The sequence below is a fragment of the Myxine glutinosa genome, chromosome 3, assembly GCF_964187855.1.
Source record: "Myxine glutinosa chromosome 3, kmMyxGlut1.1, whole genome shotgun sequence".
NCBI lineage: Eukaryota > Metazoa > Chordata > Myxini > Myxiniformes > Myxinidae > Myxine > Myxine glutinosa.
In genome coordinates, this window is record NC_136263.1 from 185568760 (window position 1) to 185589558 (window position 20799).

Below are 20799 nucleotides of genomic sequence, written 5' to 3' on the forward strand. Positions count from 1 at the left end.
TGATGAAAAGTGTGTGATGAAAAGTGTGTGATGAAAAGTGTATGATGAAAAGTGTGTGATGAAAAGTGTACAATGAAAAGTGTGTGATGAAAAGTGTACGATGAAAAGTGTACGATGAAAAGTGTACAATGAAAAGTGTGTGATGAAAAGTGTATGATGAAAAGTGTATGATGAAAAGTGTGTGATGAAAAGTGTGTGATGAAAAGTGTACGATGAAAAGTGTGTGATGAAAAGTGTACAATGAAAAGTGTGTGATGAAAAGTGTACGATGAAAAGTGCATGATGAAAAGTGCATGATGAAAAGTGCATGATGAAAAGTGCATGATGAAAAGTGCATGATGCAAAGTGTATGATGCAAAGTGCATGATGAAAAGTGTATGATGAAAAGTGCATGATGAAAAGTGCATGATGAAAAGTGCATGATGAAAAGTGCATGATGAAAAGTGCATGATGAAAAGTGCATGATGCAAAGTGTATGATGCAAAGTGCATGATGAAAAGTGTATGATGAAAAGTGCATGATGAAAAGTGCATGATGAAAAGTGCATGATGAAAAGTGCATGATGAAAAGTGCATGATGAAAAGTGTGTGATGAAAAGTGCTTGATGAAAAGTGCTTGATGAAAAGTGCATGATGCAAAGTGTATGATGCAAAGTGCATGATGAAAAGTGTATGATGAAAAGTGTGTGATGAAAAGTGCTTGATGAAAAGTGCTTGATGAAAAGTGCATGATGAAAAGTGCATGATGAAAAGTGCATGATGAAAAGTGCATGATGAAAAGTGCATGATGCAAAGTGTATGATGCAAAGTGCATGATGAAAAGTGTATGATGAAAAGTGTGTGATGAAAAGTGTGTGATGAAAAGTTTGTGATGAAAAGTGTGTGATGAAAAGTGTATGATGAAAAGTGCATGATGAAAAGTGCATGATGAAAAGTGCATGATGAAAAGTGCATGATGAAAAGTGCATGATGAAAAGTGCATGATGAAAAGTGTGTGATGAAAAGTTTGTGATGAAAAGTGTATGATGAAAAGTGTGTGATGAAAAGTGTTTGATGAAAAGTGTGTGATGAAAAGTGCATGATGAAAAGTGTATGATGAAAATTGTATGATGAAATGTGTATGATGAAAAGTGCATGAAGAAAAGTGTATGATGAAAATTGTATGATGAAATGTGTATGATGAAAAGTGTATGATGAAAAGTGTGTGATGAAAAGTGTGTGATGAAAAGTGCACAATGAAAAGTGTGCGATGAAAAGTGTACAATGAAAAGTGTGTGATGAAAACTGTGTGATGAAAAGTGTGTGATGAAAAGTGTGTGATGAAAAGTGTGTGATGAAAAGTGCACTATGAAAAGTGTGCGATGAAAAGTGTACAATGAAAAGTGTGTGATGAAAACTGTGCGATGAAAAGTGCATGATGAAAAGTGTGTGATGAAAAGTGCATGATGAAAAGTGTGTGATAAAAAGTGTGTGATGAAAAGTGTGTGATAAAAAGTGTACAATGAAAAGTGCATGATAAAAAGTGTGATGAAAAGTGTGTGATGAAAAGTGTGTGATGAAAAGTGTGTGATAAAAAGTGTACAATGAAAAGTGCATGATAAAAAGTGTGTGATGAAAAGTGTGTGATGAAAAGTGCACAATGAAAAGTGTGTGATGAAAAGTGTACAATGAAAAGTGTGTGATGAAAACTGTGTGATGAAAAGTGTGTGATGAAAACTGTGCGATGAAAAGTGTACTATGAAAAGTGTGTGATGAAAAGTGTGCGATGAAAAGTGTGTGATGAAAAGTGCACAATGAAAAGTGTGCGATGAAAAGTGTACAATGAAAAGTGTGTGATGAAAACTGTGTGATGAAAAGTGTGTGATGAAAAGTGTGTGATGAAAAGTGTGTGATGAAAAGTGTGTGATGAAAAGTGTGTGATGAAAAGTGCACTATGAAAAGTGTGCGATGAAAAGTGTACAATGAAAAGTGTGTGATGAAAACTGTGCGATGAAAAGTGCATGATGAAAAGTGTGTGATGAAAAATGTGTGATAAAAAGTGTGATGAAAAGTGTGTGATAAAAAGTGTACAATGAAAAGTGCATGATAAAAAGTATGTGATGAAAAGTGTGTGATGAAAAATGTGTGATGAAAAGTGTGTGATAAAAAGTGTACAATGAAAAGCGCATGATAAAAAGTGTGTGATGAAAATTGTGTGATGAAAAGTGTGTGATGAAAAGTGTGTGATGAAAAGTGCATGATGAAAAGTGCACAATGAAAAGTGTGTGATGAAAAGTGTGTGATGAAAAGTGTGTGATGAAAAGTGCACAATGAAAAGTGCATGATGAAAAGTGCACAATGAAAAGTGTGTGATGAAAAGTGCATGATGAAAAGTGTACAATGAAAAGCGCATGATAAAAAGTGTGTGATGAAAAGTGTACAATGAAAAGTGTGTGATGAAAAGTGTACAATGAAAAGCGCATGATAAAAAGTGTGTGATGAAAAGTGTACAATGAAAAGTGTGTGATGAAAAGTGTACAATGAAAAGTGTGTGATGAAAAGTGTACGATGAAAAGTGTGTGATGAAAAGTGTACGATGAAAAGTGTGTGATGAAAAGTGCATGATGCAAAGTGTGTGATGAAAAGTGTGATGAAAAGTGTGTGATGAAAAGTGTATGATGAAAAGTGTATGATGAAAAGTGTGTGATGAAAAGTGTGTGATGAAAAGTGTACGATGAAAAGTGTGTGATGAAAAGTGTACAATGAAAAGTGTGTGATGAAAAGTGTACGATGAAAAGTGCATGATGAAAAGTGCATGATGAAAAGTGTGTGATGAAAAGTGTGTGATGAAAAGTGTATGATGAAAAGTGTGTGATGAAAAGTGTACAATGAAAAGTGTGTGATGAAAAGTGTACGATGAAAAGTGTACGATGAAAAGTGTACAATGAAAAGTGTGTGATGAAAAGTGTATGATGAAAAGTGTATGATGAAAAGTGTGTGATGAAAAGTGTGTGATGAAAAGTGTACGATGAAAAGTGTGTGATGAAAAGTGTACAATGAAAAGTGTGTGATGAAAAGTGTACGATGAAAAGTGCATGATGAAAAGTGCATGATGAAAAGTGCATGATGAAAAGTGCATGATGAAAAGTGCATGATGCAAAGTGTATGATGCAAAGTGCATGATGAAAAGTGTATGATGAAAAGTGCATGATGAAAAGTGCATGATGAAAAGTGCATGATGAAAAGTGCATGATGAAAAGTGCATGATGAAAAGTGCATGATGCAAAGTGTATGATGCAAAGTGCATGATGAAAAGTGTATGATGAAAAGTGCATGATGAAAAGTGCATGATGAAAAGTGCATGATGAAAAGTGCATGATGAAAAGTGCATGATGAAAAGTGTGTGATGAAAAGTGCTTGATGAAAAGTGCTTGATGAAAAGTGCATGATGCAAAGTGTATGATGCAAAGTGCATGATGAAAAGTGTATGATGAAAAGTGTGTGATGAAAAGTGCTTGATGAAAAGTGCTTGATGAAAAGTGCATGATGAAAAGTGCATGATGAAAAGTGCATGATGAAAAGTGCATGATGAAAAGTGCATGATGCAAAGTGTATGATGCAAAGTGCATGATGAAAAGTGTATGATGAAAAGTGTGTGATGAAAAGTGTGTGATGAAAAGTTTGTGATGAAAAGTGTGTGATGAAAAGTGTATGATGAAAAGTGCATGATGAAAAGTGCATGATGAAAAGTGCATGATGAAAAGTGCATGATGAAAAGTGCATGATGAAAAGTGCATGATGAAAAGTGTGTGATGAAAAGTTTGTGATGAAAAGTGTATGATGAAAAGTGTGTGATGAAAAGTGTTTGATGAAAAGTGTGTGATGAAAAGTGCATGATGAAAAGTGTATGATGAAAATTGTATGATGAAATGTGTATGATGAAAAGTGCATGAAGAAAAGTGTATGATGAAAATTGTATGATGAAATGTGTATGATGAAAAGTGTATGATGAAAAGTGTGTGATGAAAAGTGCATGATGAAAAGTGCATGATGAAAAGTGTATGAAGAAAAGTGTATGATGAAAAGTGTATGAAGAAAAGTGTATGAAGAAAAGTGCATGATGAAAAGTGCATGATGAAATGTGTATGAAGAAAAGTGTATGATGAAAAGTGCATGATGAAAAGTGCATGATGAAAAGTGTGTGATGAAAAGTTTGTGATGAAAAGTGTATGATGAAAAGTGTGTGATGAAAAGTGTTTGATGAAAAGTGTGTGATGAAAAGTGCATGATGAAAAGTGTATGATGAAAATTGTATGATGAAATGTGTATGATGAAAAGTGCATGATGAAAAGTGCATGATGAAAAGTGCATGATGAAAAGTGTGTGATGAAAAGTTTGTGATGAAAAGTGTATGATGAAAAGTGTGTGATGAAAAGTGTTTGATGAAAAGTGTGTGATGAAAAGTGCATGATGAAAAGTGTATGATGAAAATTGTATGATGAAATGTGTATGATGAAAAGTGCATGAAGAAAAGTGTATGATGAAAATTGTATGATGAAATGTGTATGATGAAAAGTGTGTGATGAAAAGTGCTTGATGAAAAGTGCTTGATGAAAAGTGCATGATGCAAAGTGTATGATGCAAAGTGCATGATGAAAAGTGTATGATGAAAAGTGTGTGATGAAAAGTGCTTGATGAAAAGTGCTTGATGAAAAGTGCATGATGAAAAGTGCATGATGAAAAGTGCATGATGAAAAGTGCATGATGAAAAGTGCATGATGCAAAGTGTATGATGCAAAGTGCATGATGAAAAGTGTATGATGAAAAGTGTGTGATGAAAAGTGTGTGATGAAAAGTTTGTGATGAAAAGTGTGTGATGAAAAGTGTATGATGAAAAGTGCATGATGAAAAGTGCATGATGAAAAGTGCATGATGAAAAGTGCATGATGAAAAGTGCATGATGAAAAGTGCATGATGAAAAGTGTGTGATGAAAAGTTTGTGATGAAAAGTGTATGATGAAAAGTGTGTGATGAAAAGTGTTTGATGAAAAGTGTGTGATGAAAAGTGCATGATGAAAAGTGTATGATGAAAATTGTATGATGAAATGTGTATGATGAAAAGTGCATGAAGAAAAGTGTATGATGAAAATTGTATGATGAAATGTGTATGATGAAAAGTGTATGATGAAAAGTGTGTGATGAAAAGTGCATGATGAAAAGTGCATGATGAAAAGTGTATGAAGAAAAGTGTATGATGAAAAGTGTATGAAGAAAAGTGTATGAAGAAAAGTGCATGATGAAAAGTGCATGATGAAATGTGTATGAAGAAAAGTGTATGATGAAAAGTGTCTGATGTTTGTTTACAAGAAAGAGATTAAAGCTAGCCAGTATCTATAGTTTGAGTGAGACAGAAAGTAAGAACAGCAATCCTGACACGGAGAGTGTAAGATGGTTCCGGGCACCACTTTAACGTTCCTAAGTCAGAACGGTAGTACTACCCTGGGTGGTTGCTGCATACAACCTACTACCTAAAAAGTAGTACCAAAATAGGAAAAAAAAAGTTAAATCACATTTTATCTCATGTAAGTTTCATTCTGAAACAAGTTTCAAGTTCTTGCTTCTTCAACAAACGAATCAGCAAGTTTCCACCATCTTCTTTTGAGGCAAACACAAAGGGTGAGACTATCAGAAATAATAAGGTCAGGTAATTATAATAAGAATTATGTGATTTTGATATGGTCTGGCACCCCGCTCTGCTAACCAAACTCTCCTCCTATGGTATCCACGCATGGCTTGCGGACTTCCTCTCTGGTCGTAGTCAACAGTGTGGCCCTGAATGGGTTTCTCTAATCTCCCCTTCCTGTTCAGGCTGGAGTTTCTCAAGGCAGTGTTCTGGGCCCTGTGCTTTTTCTGGTCTTCATCAATGATCTCTCCGACTCTCTGGAAAATCCTCTCTATCTCTTTGCTGATGACTCCACTATCTGCCGCTCCATTCCTCATCCCTCAGATCGGCAGTCTGCAGCCTCCTCACTCTGCAGACCTGGACAAAATCACAGGCAGGTCAAACAAGTGGAACATGTCTTTCAATCCTGACAAATCTCACACTCTCACTATGTCTCTCTGAAAAGACCGTCTGGACAACCCTCCCATATACGTTCTCAACAATCCTCACCAACAAGTTCTGTCTCACTATCTGCCATGATCTTTCCTGGGAAAACCACATTTCCAAGCTGGCCTCCAAAGCCAGTCGCCGACTGGGCATCCTCCGTCATGCGAAGTCCTTCCTTGGCACACCTGAGCTCCTCACCACATACAAGGCTTTCATCTGCAGCGCAATGGAATACTGTTCACCACTCTGGGCTGGTGCTCCTGCCTCACACCTCACTCGGCTTCATGCTGTTGAAACCAAAGCTTTCAGAATCATTGGAATCTCCTGCGATGAAGCTGATTGTGAGGGCAGGCAGGTTGGTGGTCTTTCTGTCTTCTACCAACTCCTCTCTGGCCTAGCCCTCCCAGCCCGGTCTGTGCTCTGTCCCACAAATACTCCTACAGGTCGCACAAGATCTGCCAGCAACCCTCTCCTGGTGAAACCTCCAAAATCAAGACTCTCTGCTCACCTTCACTCTTTCATTCCTATTTTCTCCCGCTTTTGGAACAAACTCCCTCACTCTCTTCAATCCCACTGATCCCTCCATGTCCTTAAAACAGCTGTTCACCACCATCTCTTATCTTCCCCCATCCAAAACCTTGATCTTTTCTACCCCTGTTAATTCACCACAGATCCACTTTTCTGCAATACCGACTTCTTTCCTGGAAGTCCGAGCTGTGTCCATGTTTTTTTTACCTCTCCCCCCCCCCCCAACCCCCTTCCCACGCCTCCTCCCCCAAGCCCCCTCCCTCCCACAGATCTCCCGATGTCCCTGCTCTCAAATGTTGTACTTGTGTGCTTCCCCCTCTCTCCCCATCTTGTCTCCCGCTCCCTTTATTATATGTTTCTTTTGATGTCCGTTTGTTTTTTTGTGATTAATGTTAGCTCTTACACGAGCCTCGATCTTGTATACAAAAAAAAAAAAAAAGTGAAAAAAGAGATTAAAAAAAATTACGATTGTAAATCATACAGTGCGTATCAAAAAAACGGTAATCCGAATTCAAGGGGTTAATATGGAAAGGTTCTTTATTTTGACAATTTACATGTGGTTTACTAATTAAGAGGAGATCTTCAGCTTTCCATTGATACCTTCCATGCATCATTGCTGTCACACATGACCGAGTACATGTTCATTGAAAATGACAAGTTCAAATCGCATTTTTACAAGTTTGGCTAATCGATGCGAGTCAGGATATTTGGTGCAAAATGAACGTCAGATGTGAACTTTTCTCAGGAATTATTGGCCTTTATGCACCCACACCTTCAACATTATCTCTACTCAAAAAAAAAAAAAACCCAAAAAAAATATTTCCTTCCCAGGTCTTATTCGTTTATTTGTTGTTCTTTTTTGTTCGTTCGTTCTTCGTTCGCGATCACGTGGTTAGAAACGTATAATCTCTCCCCTGAACAACTATTTTCTCTCATATATTATAACACCCTTTTCTTCTTTTCCTACAAAAGGATGCTTTCGTCTTGCTCACCAAATCTATTCATTCCAAAAAATATATAGAATACCATCTCTTACAGTTCCTCCTTTCTACATTCCCTAAACAATCCAGAACTCCACCCCTCCTTCAGTGTCCTCAAACGTATTTTTGACTCGAAGGTCTCAAACTCATTTTGCAAAAAATGTTCGTTTCCCATGAATCGTACACTTTTCAAAATCCAATCTCAACCCTCCCCTCCAAATCCTCCCCATCACCCATCCCTTTCAAATCTCCCCCCTTGCCCCTTCCCTCCCCTCCCTCCTAAACTCCCCCCACACCCCTCCCCTCCGAGACTCTCCCTCGCTCCTCCCCTCCTAGACTCCCCTCTCACCCCTCCTCCTCAAAGCATCCTCCCTGCTTCTTCCCCCTTCCAACTTTCACCTTCATCTCCCCCAACCTTCTGCCTCGCTCTTCCCCCTCCTCAAATAACACCTCACTGTGCCTCACCCAATCTCCATCAAACCTTTTGTCCACCCCATTCTTCCCTTTCTCCAAGCTATTCTGAAATCTCTGAAATCTCTGACACACCTTCAACAGCTCTCCCTTCCTCTTCCTCCTCTTCCACATCTTACCCTACCCCTCCCCCCCCCTGTTCTGGACCCGATGCTCCCCCTTCCTCTTCATTAACGGTATGGACCTCAAACATCTGGGGCCTTCGCTCAAACTTGACTGATCTCTCCATACAGGTTGCTTCTGACAAACCAGATGTGATCTGCTTAACAGAAACTTTCCTCCTTCATGATGTCTCTGATGCTTTGGTATCTCTCCCAGGTTACTCCCTCCTCCGGTATGATAGACCTGAGCCTCGTCCTGGTGGTGGGGTTGCTATCTTTATAAAAAACTCTCGTCCTCACTCGCCCTCCACTGCCCTCTCTCCACCTCACCCCCAGGAATACCTTTGGCTACGGCTTCCCCTTCGCTCCCACCTTTTGTTCATATGTGTGTTGTACCGTCCACCAAACAGCGATGACTCCATCTACATCTCGCTGTCTGATAATATGGACCAACTCCTATCTACCCATCCCAACTCTCTCTTCCTCATATGTGGTGATTTCAATTGTCACCATGCCAGTTGGCTGGGTGTGGGTACCTCTCTCACCAGCCATGGCTCTTCAGCAAAGGACTTCTGCGACTCACTGGGACTGACACAATCTGTCAATTTCCAGACCCGGATCTCAGTCAACGGAGCATCTTCTCTTCTGGATTTGGTTATGACAAACTTCCCTGAAAATGTCTGCTGCTCTTCTTCTGCTCCAATCGGCTCATCTGATCATGTGCTTGTCAAAGTGGACATCTCTCTGACCATTCTCAGAGAGCCTCCTCAGCATCGACGAGTCTGGCATTTCACTCAGGCAAACTGGCACGGTCTTCAAGCAGCCATCAATCATCTGGACTGGTCTCCCATCTCTACCGCCTCTGACATCAACTCATCCTGGGAATTCTTTCAAAGTAAATTGCTCTCTCTCATGCACAGATTTATCCCATCTCGTCTTCAGTTGTCATACCCTTCCTCCCGTCCATGGTACACGGATTCTTGTGGTGAGGCTGTTGCCCTGAAACAACTTGCTTTCGTCTCCTGGAAAGCAAATCCAACGGAAGGAAATCTCATTTCCTTTCACAAAGCCCGAAACAAGTGTGTGTCCACCCTCAGGAGAGCCAGGAAACAATATCTCACCATTCTCAAGACCGAACTCTCTTATCCGTCTCCCTCTTCCAAATCCTGGTGGCGTCTGGTCAAATCTGTTTCTGGTGTTTGTTCCCCCTCCATCCCCTCCCTCACCTCAAATGGCTTAACGGCTGACTCCGCACGTGAAAAAGCTGAATGCCTCAACTCTGTGTTTGCCTCTAAATCTTGTGTCCCAAACCCATCCCTCTCTGTACCCACCGTACCCAGTCGTACCCAGCTGCTCCTGGACTCTGTGTCCTTTCCTCCTGACAAGGTGGAAAAGTTTCTGTCAACCCTCGACTCTGATTCTGCAACTGGTCCTGACGGCATCAGCCCACGGGTCCTAAAATCATGTGCTTCCGCTCTTTCACTCCCTCTTTCTGTTCTCTTCACCCTCTCTTTTGCTCAAGGTCATCTGCCATCTGCTTGGAAATCAGCCAACATCACCGCTTTGCACAAAAAAGGTGCAAAAACAGATCCCAGCAACTACAGACCAATCAGCCTTCTCCCAATTATCAGCAAAGTCATGGAATCTATCATTGCTTCAGATATGAAATCTTTCCTCTTCTCCAATGGCTTGATCTCTGATCATCAATTTGGTTTCAGACCTGGTCACTCTACTCTGGACATGCTGCTTCTGCTTTCTCAACAATGGATGGAGGTCCTCAACGCCAAACAGGAAATTAGAGCCGTCTCCCTTGACATTTCACGTGCCTTTGATACGGTCTGGCACCCTGCTCTGCTCACCAAACTCTCCTCCTTTGGTATCCATGGAAATCTCCACGCATGGCTGGCGGACTTCCTCTCTGGTCGTAGTCAACGTGTGGCCCTGAATGGGTTTCTCTCATCTCCTCTACCTGTTCAGGCTGGAGTTCCCCAAGGTAGTGTTCTGGGCCCTGTGCTTTTTCTGGTCTTCATCAATGATCTCTCTGACTCTCTTGAAAATCCTCTCTATCTCTTTGCTGACGACTCTACTCTCTGTCGCTCCATTCCTCATCCCTCAGATCGGCAGTCTGCAGCCTCCTCACTCTCTGCAGACCTGGACAAAATCACAGACTGGGCAAACAAATGGAACATGTCTTTCAATCCTGATAAATCTCACACTCTTACGATGTCTCTCCGAAAAGACCGACTGGAAAACCCTCCCATCCACTTTCTGAATAATCCTCTCCAAGAAGTTCTGTCACTCAAGCTTTTGGGTCTCACTATTTGCCATGATCTTTCCTGGGAAAACCACATTTCAAATCTGGCCTCCAAAGCCAGTCGCCGACTGGGCATCCTCCGTCGTGCGAAGTCCTTCCTTGGCACACCTGAGCTCCTCACCACATACAAGGCTTTCATCCGCAGCTCTATGGAATACTGCTCTCCCCTCTGGTCTGGTGCTCCTGCCTCACACCTAGCCCGTCTTCACGCTGTTGAAACCAAAGCGTTCAGAATCATTGGAATCTCCCGTGATGAAGCTAACTCCAAGGGCCTTTCACTCACTCACCGCAGGCAGGTTGGTGGTCTTTCCGTCTTCTACCGACTCCTCTCTGGCCTTGCCCCCCCAGCCCTCTCTGGGCTCTGTCCCCCAAATATTCCTACAGGTCACACAAGATCTGCCTGCAACCCTCTTATGGTTAAACTGCCAAAATCAAGACTTTCTGCTCACCTTCACTCCTTCATTCCTCTTTTCTCCCACCTCTGGAACAAACTCCCTCACTCTCTTCAATCCCACTCCACCCTCCAGGTCTTTAAAACAGCTGTTCACCACCATCTCTTATCCTCCCCCATCCAAAACCTTGATCTTTTCTACCCCCGCTAATTTCGGTCCCCTTGTGCTTTATACTTCTCCCACCCCCTCCCCCCCCCCTTCCCATGCCTCCTGCCCCCAAGCCCTCTCCCTCCCACACTTCTCCCTGCTCTCAAATGTTGTGGTTGTGTGCTTCCCCTTCTCTCCCCATCTTGTCTTCCGCTCCCTCTTTTTGTATATTTTGTTTGTCTGGTTGATTTGTTTGTGAAATAAATGTTAGCTCTTTCACGAGCCTCGATTCAGTATACAAAAAAAAAAAAAAAAAACAAAAAAAAACATGTCCACCTCCCCTTTCAACACAAAGCTCACAGCGGCGGAGCATGCCCTGAACTGCTCGTCTCACCAAAGCCAGTCATTGTGCAAAGCATCCACTTCATGTCGAATACGGCCCTGCAATTCGTCAAGATCTTTAAATGTCCCCAAAGGAAATAATCACATGGTGTGAGGTCAGGTGATCTTGGCGGCCATTCCACTGCATGGTTGAGGGCGATGACTCGGTCTCCAAAGAGTTCCCTCAGTCGATCTTGGACAGCGATAAGACGATGTGCTGGGGCGCCGTCTTGGGCCCACCAGAGATATCTGAAGACACCATGAACCTGTCGCTCAAAGTTCTCCTCCAGATGCGGTAAAACTTCATCATTGATCATCTGCAGATACCTGTTACCATTGACATTCCTTTGAAAGAAAAATGGTCCGATCACCTGACCACTTCCACAAAGTCCCAACCAAACAGTCCACTTTTGTCGATTCATGTTGGTGTCAAAATTAAATTCCGGGGGTTGTCCTGTCGGTGCATATTCAAGAACATTATGGGTATTGACCTTGCCGTCCATGGCGAAAGCAGCTTTGTTGCCGATAACGAGATACCGCAGGAAATTGACATCTGCTTCGCAACGTGCTATCAACCATCCGGCAAGCACCAGCCTCCTGGCAAAATCCCCTGGCATAAGTTGATGCCGGATGTGAATCCAATATGGATGTTGGTGGAGGTCCAGTCTTGTGATTCAGTTGAATGTTGCCAAAGGCAATCCCGTCCCATTTCGTCTTGCGCTGGTATCCCCAGGATGCTCCAAAACTTGCTGCCTTACTGCTGCAATGTTCATTTCCGATCGCCCAGTGCGCCTCCTACCAGAATTCTCCTTGTTGCGGTTGAGGCTAGTGCCATGCTCTTGGTATTTTCTAACATTCGCCCAGATGGTTTTGGCTGTTGGAGGCTCCCGTTCTGGGAAACGTTCCCTGAACGCATCACGAGTTCGCTGCAAACTTCCAGTTTGGTGAAAGGTTGTAACCACGGAGGTCCGCTGTTCAGTCGTAAGTAGAACCATCTTTTCAATGACTCAGACTGTCTCTAAACCCATACACTGTAGGCCCATCTTAAATACCCATCTTAAACAAAGGATGACACAACCGACGATTACCAGACCAGCTTAACAATTTTACATAATCAACTTAGCAGTCGACAAGTAATGCCTCCATTTAAAACTGTCTTGCACCGATTAGCCAAACTTGTAAAAATGCGATTTGAACTTGTCATTTTTAATGAACATGTACTCGGTCATGTGTGACAGCAATGATGCATGAAAGGCATCAATGGAAAGCTGAGGATCTCCTCATAATTGGTAAACCATATGTAAATTGTCAAACTAAATAACCTTTGCATATTAACCCCTTGAATTCGGATTACCTTTTTTTTGATACGCACTGTATACATAAACAGTGTGTGGGATCTTCAAGCGGAGCATGGCATGAGAAATGAGAATTCAGTGGCTTGATTGTACTTACGTTATTGATGACCAAGTGCATCAAGGTCTTGGGCATAAGGTCTCGGGTAGTCTTGTTCACAATGGTCATATATGAATCCACTAGGTTGCGAATAGTCTCAACCTGCCTCTCCAACTGAGGATCCATAGACTTTGTTAAGCCATCGCTGGAGTTGCCATCTTCACTGTCAACCTGAGTAAGGAAAGGAGGTTGGGGTGGGGCGGATGTACTACCATGGGATACCAGACATGAGATATGTTGGTACATAAATCATGCACATACATGCAGCCAAAGACATTAAACGGGTGAACAAACAATCACAGCCGATGATCTTGGGGCTGCTTATAGGGAAGCTACAACTTATTGATGCACTCTGGGTGCCAGCCCTGCCATCTTATGGCATTGCCTTTCTCTCTGCATTCAGTGGGGCAATTAATGAGAAATCTCCTAATCTACTAACCTCCCCAATCCCATGGAATTTATCCATACTCTATCCTAAAAATGCTGAGCATCAAGTGAAGAAACAGGACAACCATTTTTAATATCCTTGGTATGACTGTGTCAGGGTCAGGATCGAACCGTCAACGAACCAGACACAGAGCCGACATTCCAATTGCAACGCTACAGTCTGATAACGTGTTCCCAAGGAGTTCACAATTTGTGAGAAATGGAAGGGGTAAAAAAAGGCCGACTGAAATAAAAACACTTGTGCACATCTGTCACTTGGAAGATACCTCGGTTTTTTCAGGGTAGACTCCTGCCCGTAGGAACGATGCCTTCCAGCCGTCGACTTCTTCCTGTGTCTCACAGGCGAGCTCCAGCTGCCTGTAGTCCTTGTAGACATTTCTACATTCCAGAATGGAGCGGGAGAGAAAAAGTCAAGAACAAAGCCACGGGAATAACACTTCTTAGAAAAATGATTGTATAGGTTTTGCAGTTTCACAAAAGTGGCAACTTTGGCGAATTTCATTTGAATCCACAATAATCTCGAAATTATAGGCAAAGTGAGTAGCAAGCTCTATCATTGAGTTGAATGATTGAAAGTTTGAAACAAATGACTGCTTTATGTGGTGTAATGTGATGGTATGTCCGCATCATTTTTGTACGAACTGAAGAACTATTAGAAAACATAATAATAACGGAAAAAGACGATGGCAAGGTGAATTATTACATGTTAAAAAAAACTACAATAAATAAATGAAACAACAAGAAGACGTCATGCGAAGCACGATACTTGCAAAATCCCCCCCCCCCCCCCCCTAATAAAGTTTTCCATTGATACAGCAAATTGCCCATTTCATGAAGATTAAAATTTACGATCTTGATCAAAGCTCGGGTCAACAGGATGAAAAGTGACGATTTTTCAGATGAAAAATGATGATTTTAGAAGTTTGACCTTGAGTTGACCTTTTGACCTAATAAATAGGTGGTTTCCCCATTCAGTGAGGCAATACACAAATGCTGTTCTATTTTCAAGTCAATTGGATGAAAATTGATGGGTTTTCAGATGAAAATTGATGATTTTAGAAGTTTGACCTTGAGTTGACCTTTGGCCTTTTGACCTCAAAAATAGTTGGTTTCCCAATTCAGTGAGGCAATACACAAATGCTGTTCTAAGTTCAAGTCAATCGGTTGAAAATTGATGATTTTGGAAGTTTGACCTAGAGTTGACCTTTTCACCTCAAAAAGAGTTGGTTTTCATATTTAGTGACACAATGTGCAAATGCTGTTCAATTTCCAAGTCAATCGGATGCAAATTGATTGTTTTTCAGATGAAAATTGATGATTTTGGAAGTTTGACCTTGAGTTGACCTTTGACCTTTTGACCTCAAAATAGTATGTTTCCCAATTTAGGGACACGATATGCAAATGCTGATCAATTTTCAAGTCAATAGGTTGAGAATTGACGGCTTTTTAGATGAAAATGGATGATTTTTAAATATTGACCTCGAGTTGACCTTTAACCTCAAAAATAGTTCATTTCCCAATTTAGTGACAATACACAAATGCTATTCAATTTTCAAGTCAATCGGATTTAAAATGGCGATTTTAGAAATTTGACCTCCAGATGACCTTTGACCTCAAAATCAATGGGCTTCTCAATTGGGACGACCGATACAACTTGGTCAAGTTTCGTGACGATCGGTTTAGAATTGTGACCTGTAGGCCGGTGACAAACAAACAAACAAACACACAGACAGAACCACAAACGCAACCGACCAATATACTTGAAAAAGCTTCGATTTTGCAAGTAACAAATTAAAAAACAAAGATGAATGAGTGAGTGAGTACAGAGCCTTTCACCGCTGCTCCATGTTGAAGATGGCAAAAATATGCTTGCTGGACATGAAGCTCTTCTCAATGTCTCTGATTTTCAAATTGTCCAACTGAAGCATGTATTTCTTCTCTTTTTCCTGCAGAAAATAGAGTAGGATGAAATCAGAGGCCGTGGGGATATTTTCGCATGCTTCTTCTTCGTTCACATTCAGCACGAGGCTGCGGTGTCGCATCTTTGGCTAATGGGCGTGGCTGTGCCGCTTATGCAGTGCCCCCTGCTGGTTAGGACAGGTATTTGTAATTTGGTCCTGGTGCCGGCGATAGCTCGCCTACTCTTTGAGAAGGACTCCAGGTCTTTAAACTCCAGGTCCCACTCCTCCCTCCAGGTCTTTAAAACAGCTGTTCACCACCATCTCTTATCTTCCCCCATCCAAAACCTGATCTTTTCTACCCCCGTTAATACACCCCAGATCAATTTTTTGAAATTCCGACTTCTTTCCTGGAAGTCCTAGCAATGTCCATGTGTTTTATACCTCTCCCAACCTCCCTCCCCCCCCATTTCCCGTGCCTCCTGCCCCCAAGCCCTCTCCCTCCCACAGATCTCCCGATGTCCCTGCTCTCAAATGTTGTACTTGTGTGCTTCCCTCTCTCTCTCTCCATCTTGTCTCCACCTCTCCCTTTATCTTATGTTTTATGTGTCAGTTTGTCTTTTTGTGATTAATGTTAGTTCTTACACGAGCCTCGATCTTGTATACAACAACAAAAAAAGAGACCATTAGTCAGGTTCACTATGTTTTTTCGTTCAAAATCATGGTAGATTAGCAAACCTATACATTTTTGGAAACGTTATTACATGGAAAATCTGAAAATCAATGTTTACATTTGCCAATTCCGACCAATTCGATTCGACCAATTCGATTCGACCAATTCGTCCATTCGACCAATTCGACCATTCGATCGATTCGATTTGCCAATCAATTTGACCGACCTTTGCTTGTGTGGAACGGACTGTGAAAACGATGCGGACTATATTGTCGGATACGACACACAGGACAGTGATGACGAACTCTAAATGGCATATTCTGTAATCGTGTATGTTTGATGCCATTGACTGCCTGTGTATATTTTGTCATTGACTGCCTGTGTAGATGTGAAGTTATACTGACTGCATGTGTATATATGATTTTGCTGACTGCCTGTGTATGTTTGGTGATATGAATTATTGTGACACATTTTGATGTTATTAACTGCCTGTACAAAATGATAACATGTATTTGATTATGCAACTTATCGCGAATATAAAGACAGTATTTTGCAATTCAAAACCTTTGATTCGTGTCTTACCATTCCCCATAGCACTAATTTCATACTTTCATTGGATTCCTTGTCCCTGAAAATATAGGTTTAGTATATTTTAAAAAGTTTTTAGGGTAATTAGAGGCAGAAATAGAACAAAATATGTATTTTACAGTGGCCATTTTGAAAATCCAAAATGGCCGCCATACAGGTATCTCTCCAAATGTAAACATTGATTTTTAGTTTCCTTATGCTATAACCTTTCCAAAAATGTATAGGTTTGCTAATCTACCATGATTTTGAACGAAATATAATTTATTGACATAGTGAACCTGACTACATGGGATCTTTGACATCCACCAACGAATGCTGGAAAGAAGGCGGTGAAACACTGGGATGACATTTTAAAGCTGGGCTGGCATGGAAACCCAGGCTACACAGCTTAGATGCGAGTGAGCGTACGCCGAGGCTCGGCCATCATGTCAGCCCTTTACGCGTGCTTATTTTGAAGGACAAATGAGAAAAGTTTTATCAACAAGGAAAGTGAACTTGCATGGAGTAATACACTAATAGACATCGTTTCAGTAATACCTGCTAATGCACAAAGTTTGCACCTAGTGAAAGTTTCAATTGGCATATGTTGAGCTAAATATGGGAGAGCACGTGGGTGGGTGAGGCTTTTTTTTTTTTTTTTTCCAGGAAAGAAATACAATATTTTACTTTCAATTCAATCATAACCCTGATTGTATAAAATTATTTCAAGATGTTAATATTTTTCTCGTACTCCAGGGCTTATAGCCAGAAATACCCAATTATGACTACGTACGTGCTTATGGTATACTTGACCATGCATGTTTTAGTGCTTAGAGCTCCACTTCTACCACTTCTTACCAAAAACTTCTCTTTTTATCCAAAATGCTTCGTGCACTCGTGCACGTGTTGAGTTTTAGTTGCACCTTATTCATATTAACTCATGCACCATATCCTTCCATCACATCGAAATGGATACCCGGCAGGACGGCCTAGAAGTATGCCTCATAAGCTGTCTAGCCTGGGGTCCTATCTTGGCCCAGCTATAAACTCAGCACAGTTTCACAGGCACGGTGATTCATCAATGCATGTGCTTCGTGGACGTTAAACCAGGCATCCTGTCGGCTGGCATTATTTGGTGGACGTTAGAGATCCCAAGATGTCCTTCGTGAAGAGTAGGCGAGCTATATCGCCGGCACCATGGCCACGTTTCAAATAATTGCCCGAACTTTAGTCGAATAGTCATGGTCAGCCGGTTCGTGAAGGACATGGGCAAATTGCTTCCACCAGCCAACTCCACAAGGGTATAATTGTGGCCATTAAAGAAGAAGAACCACCTTTAGAGGCCATTTTTCCCCGCGGAGCAGGGTTTAGCCTTTTTCTGGCACAGTGGTCCCCTTTTTGAAGCAATGTTTCATGGCCGGATGCCCTTCCTGCCGCCAACCCTGTTAGTCGCCTCTTGCGACACACAGGGAATTACCAGTGAACTGGTACTCAATTTGCCGACCTCGGAACGATGACAGGCTGAGTCACCCCCCCCCCCCCCCCCGCGTTAATTCAGCGATTGACCGGGATTCAAACCCAGGATCCTTGGATCCCAAGCCGGCAACCTAACCGCTAAGCCAACACCAGGCTATCCATTAAAGAAGAAGAAGAAGAAAATATAAAATTGATCTGTGGAAACCCAATTTATGGAAATAAACTTAAGCATTATTTACCAATGTTAGATATGCTAACTAAAAAAACTATTTAAAACCCAATAACACAAAAAAGTAAGAAATTGCTTCAGTATTTTAAATGCTGTGGCAGTTCAGAAACGAATATTTAGAGGTTAAAATGAACTTTGAAACTGCCTACAGACAGACTTTCATATATATTTAAATGCTGCAATAACGCCATGTCATTAGCAGTTGCCTTTTGCATAAAGCAATGCCAGTGAGTTGGTGCAATCATGGAAACGTCACCTGATGGTTTGTTGACCCACCAATGTACCAGGTCTGTGCAACTGGGGATTCCAGGATAAGAGATCAATTCATTCCCTCGCACAAGAAACTTTGCTGCAAAACTTCATAGCTCCCTGCCATGGGGGCAAGCGCAACCCTAAACTTGCCCCATTCTTAGTCGTCCCACCCGTACCCCTCACTTGCACATAAATCTAACGTTCTCCCAGAAGGGCTGAGGATCCGTCTGGACTTACGGAATCCCGTTTTAAGCATTTCCATCTGTTAAAATGTAGATGTGCACCGAGATGAATCCAACAGAAGACCAAGCATGTACACTGACTCTGGGTATTTGTTCAAACTCAAACTCTTCAATTGCGAAGGCTAGTAACGCAACAATTCCATATTTCACCTGCACAATGAGCAGCGCACAATGGTTGATGCGGAGAAGAAGACAAAAAAAAACAACCTGTTTGCAAGGCATTTCTTTTCCAGATGTGAAAAAAAATCATTTGTGAGGAATTTGGCATAAGTGAAGAAGCATTTCAAACCGACATGACAAGTCTTCATGTGTGGCAGATTTGGCAGCGTGGTGTGAGACCTTGGCCTGAAGGCATTTTAGCATGGCCGGAAATGGTTCTAACGTTTAGACTTGCCTCTTTTCTCCACCGGCAATCAATCCAAGGGTTGGGGCAGTTGAGCTGCGTAAGGATAGGCCAGGATAGCAAAACTTGTGGGATTAAGCATTTATGAATTGGGCCTTTACGGCACAAGATTCTGTTTTATTTACACCAAAGCTTGAACATGCTTCTAGTGCCAATATAAAAGAGAACTGCTCTGCTCTCTTTCACTTGCCTTGGTTGTTATTATTATTATTACGAGCAAGAACCCGCAGAGCATCCGCGCAATGTAAAATGAGACTTCAAGCCTTCAATCACCCCACTCCCCTCATAAACCCCAAGTAATCAACCTCCCCCTCCAAACCCAAAGGCTTCAATCCCCTCCCCACTCTAAACCTTCAAAACACCCTTCTGACACAAAACCTTCACCACAACTCCCCACCCCCACCCCCCCAAAGTCTCAACCTCCCCCTCCCAACTCTGTCCCATATCTTCTCCTCCCCCTCTGAACCGATACTCTCCGTCCCCACTCCCTCCCCTCATCGGAGCGAAAGGATTTCTTACATCGACCATTAAATACTGTTACATTTGTAGGGGGTAGGCAGCGATTACCTTAGTCCAGGTAGAATTGCATAGGTAGCATGCTCCGAATGTCGTGTAGCCATCTTGATGTACATAAGTCAGGCCGTATGTTGTGTAAGCGCGTATCTTCGTTCCCATCACGAGGGGTGGGGTTATGTTAATTAGTTAGGGAGTATGGGTAATTAATCCCCTGTATGTAATGGCCTCTGTTATTTTTGCTCTGTTCCTAATGACACCAGCAGCACACACACCTGGACAGAAATCGTGCACTTATAACACTAAATAAAAACCAACTGGAAGCAGGACATTGAAAACTACCGCTGATACCACCGACCTGGTGAGCACACAGGCACAGGAGGTCCGTAAGGCCACACCGCGAAGAGCAGTGATTGGTCCGGGATTGATTGGCGCAAGGACTGCTAAGATGGGACTATTGGATTGGTGGAGCAGGCACGAATGACGTCAGAGCCTTGAGTATAAAAGAACGCTCTCCCCAACATTTTCTCTCTCGCTTCTGGACTTCTCTTGGCGGTCACTCTTGACTTCCTCGCATCTTCTGGCTTTGGCAGTGAATGGTCACGATTTGAGATCTCACTCTTGCTTCTTGACTCCTCTTGACTGCCCCTCTTGCCTTCACCTCTTCGCTGTCCCTCTTGAAGACAAAAGATGTTGTTCTGACATATTCTGCCCCTTACACCCGGGAGTTCATAGTGAACGGTGGCATTTTTGCTTTCTCGCGTGGGACATTAGTGCTGTGCAGTCGGCATTTTATATCCCTAACTTTGGGTTTTGATGATCGTGAGGAAAGGCAGTCGCGGCTCGTGGACTCTGGTGCGCTTGGCCGTGGCTTCGTGACGGATGAGGGCCATGCCGAGTGAACCGGAGAGGCGGCAGTTCTGTGTGGAGCAGAGAGGAGTGTACGGGCGCGGCCTGCTCGCTGCGCACTCAACGGCCAGAGAAGCGAACTGTGCAAGTGCAAGCGAACTTTGCCTGGTTCCCGCTCGCAAGCTGCACGGCAAAGCATGCTGTTCCCGCCAAGGACGCGGGGGTTTTGACGATTCCTGACGAGGTTCAAGAGCAGCTCAGAGCTAAGTGCCCATGAAACAAACACACAATTTTTTACTTTCGTTCTTTTATATTTCCCTTTGTGTGTATTCGAGTCTGTATGGGGTCATCCAATTAGGAATTTAGTTTTACCGTACATTCTGTTGTTACCGGCACT

At 42.2% G+C, this 20799-nt stretch overlaps 1 protein-coding gene across 1 annotated transcript in view; it reads right to left on the bottom strand.

The window, feature by feature from the left end:
• The window catches only part of LOC137417140 (dynamin-1), a 209613-nt gene that overhangs the window by 32153 nt on the left and 156661 nt on the right, over nucleotides 1-20799 (bottom strand). Inside the window, exons 18-20 of the mRNA XM_078774835.1 lie at nucleotides 15137-15246; nucleotides 13567-13678; nucleotides 12854-13024 (exon numbers count right to left, since the gene is read on the bottom strand). Of these exons, the coding sequence (XP_078630961.1) occupies nucleotides 12854-13024; nucleotides 13567-13678; nucleotides 15137-15246 (393 nt within the window). The remainder of the gene's footprint in view (nucleotides 1-12853; nucleotides 13025-13566; nucleotides 13679-15136; nucleotides 15247-20799) is intronic.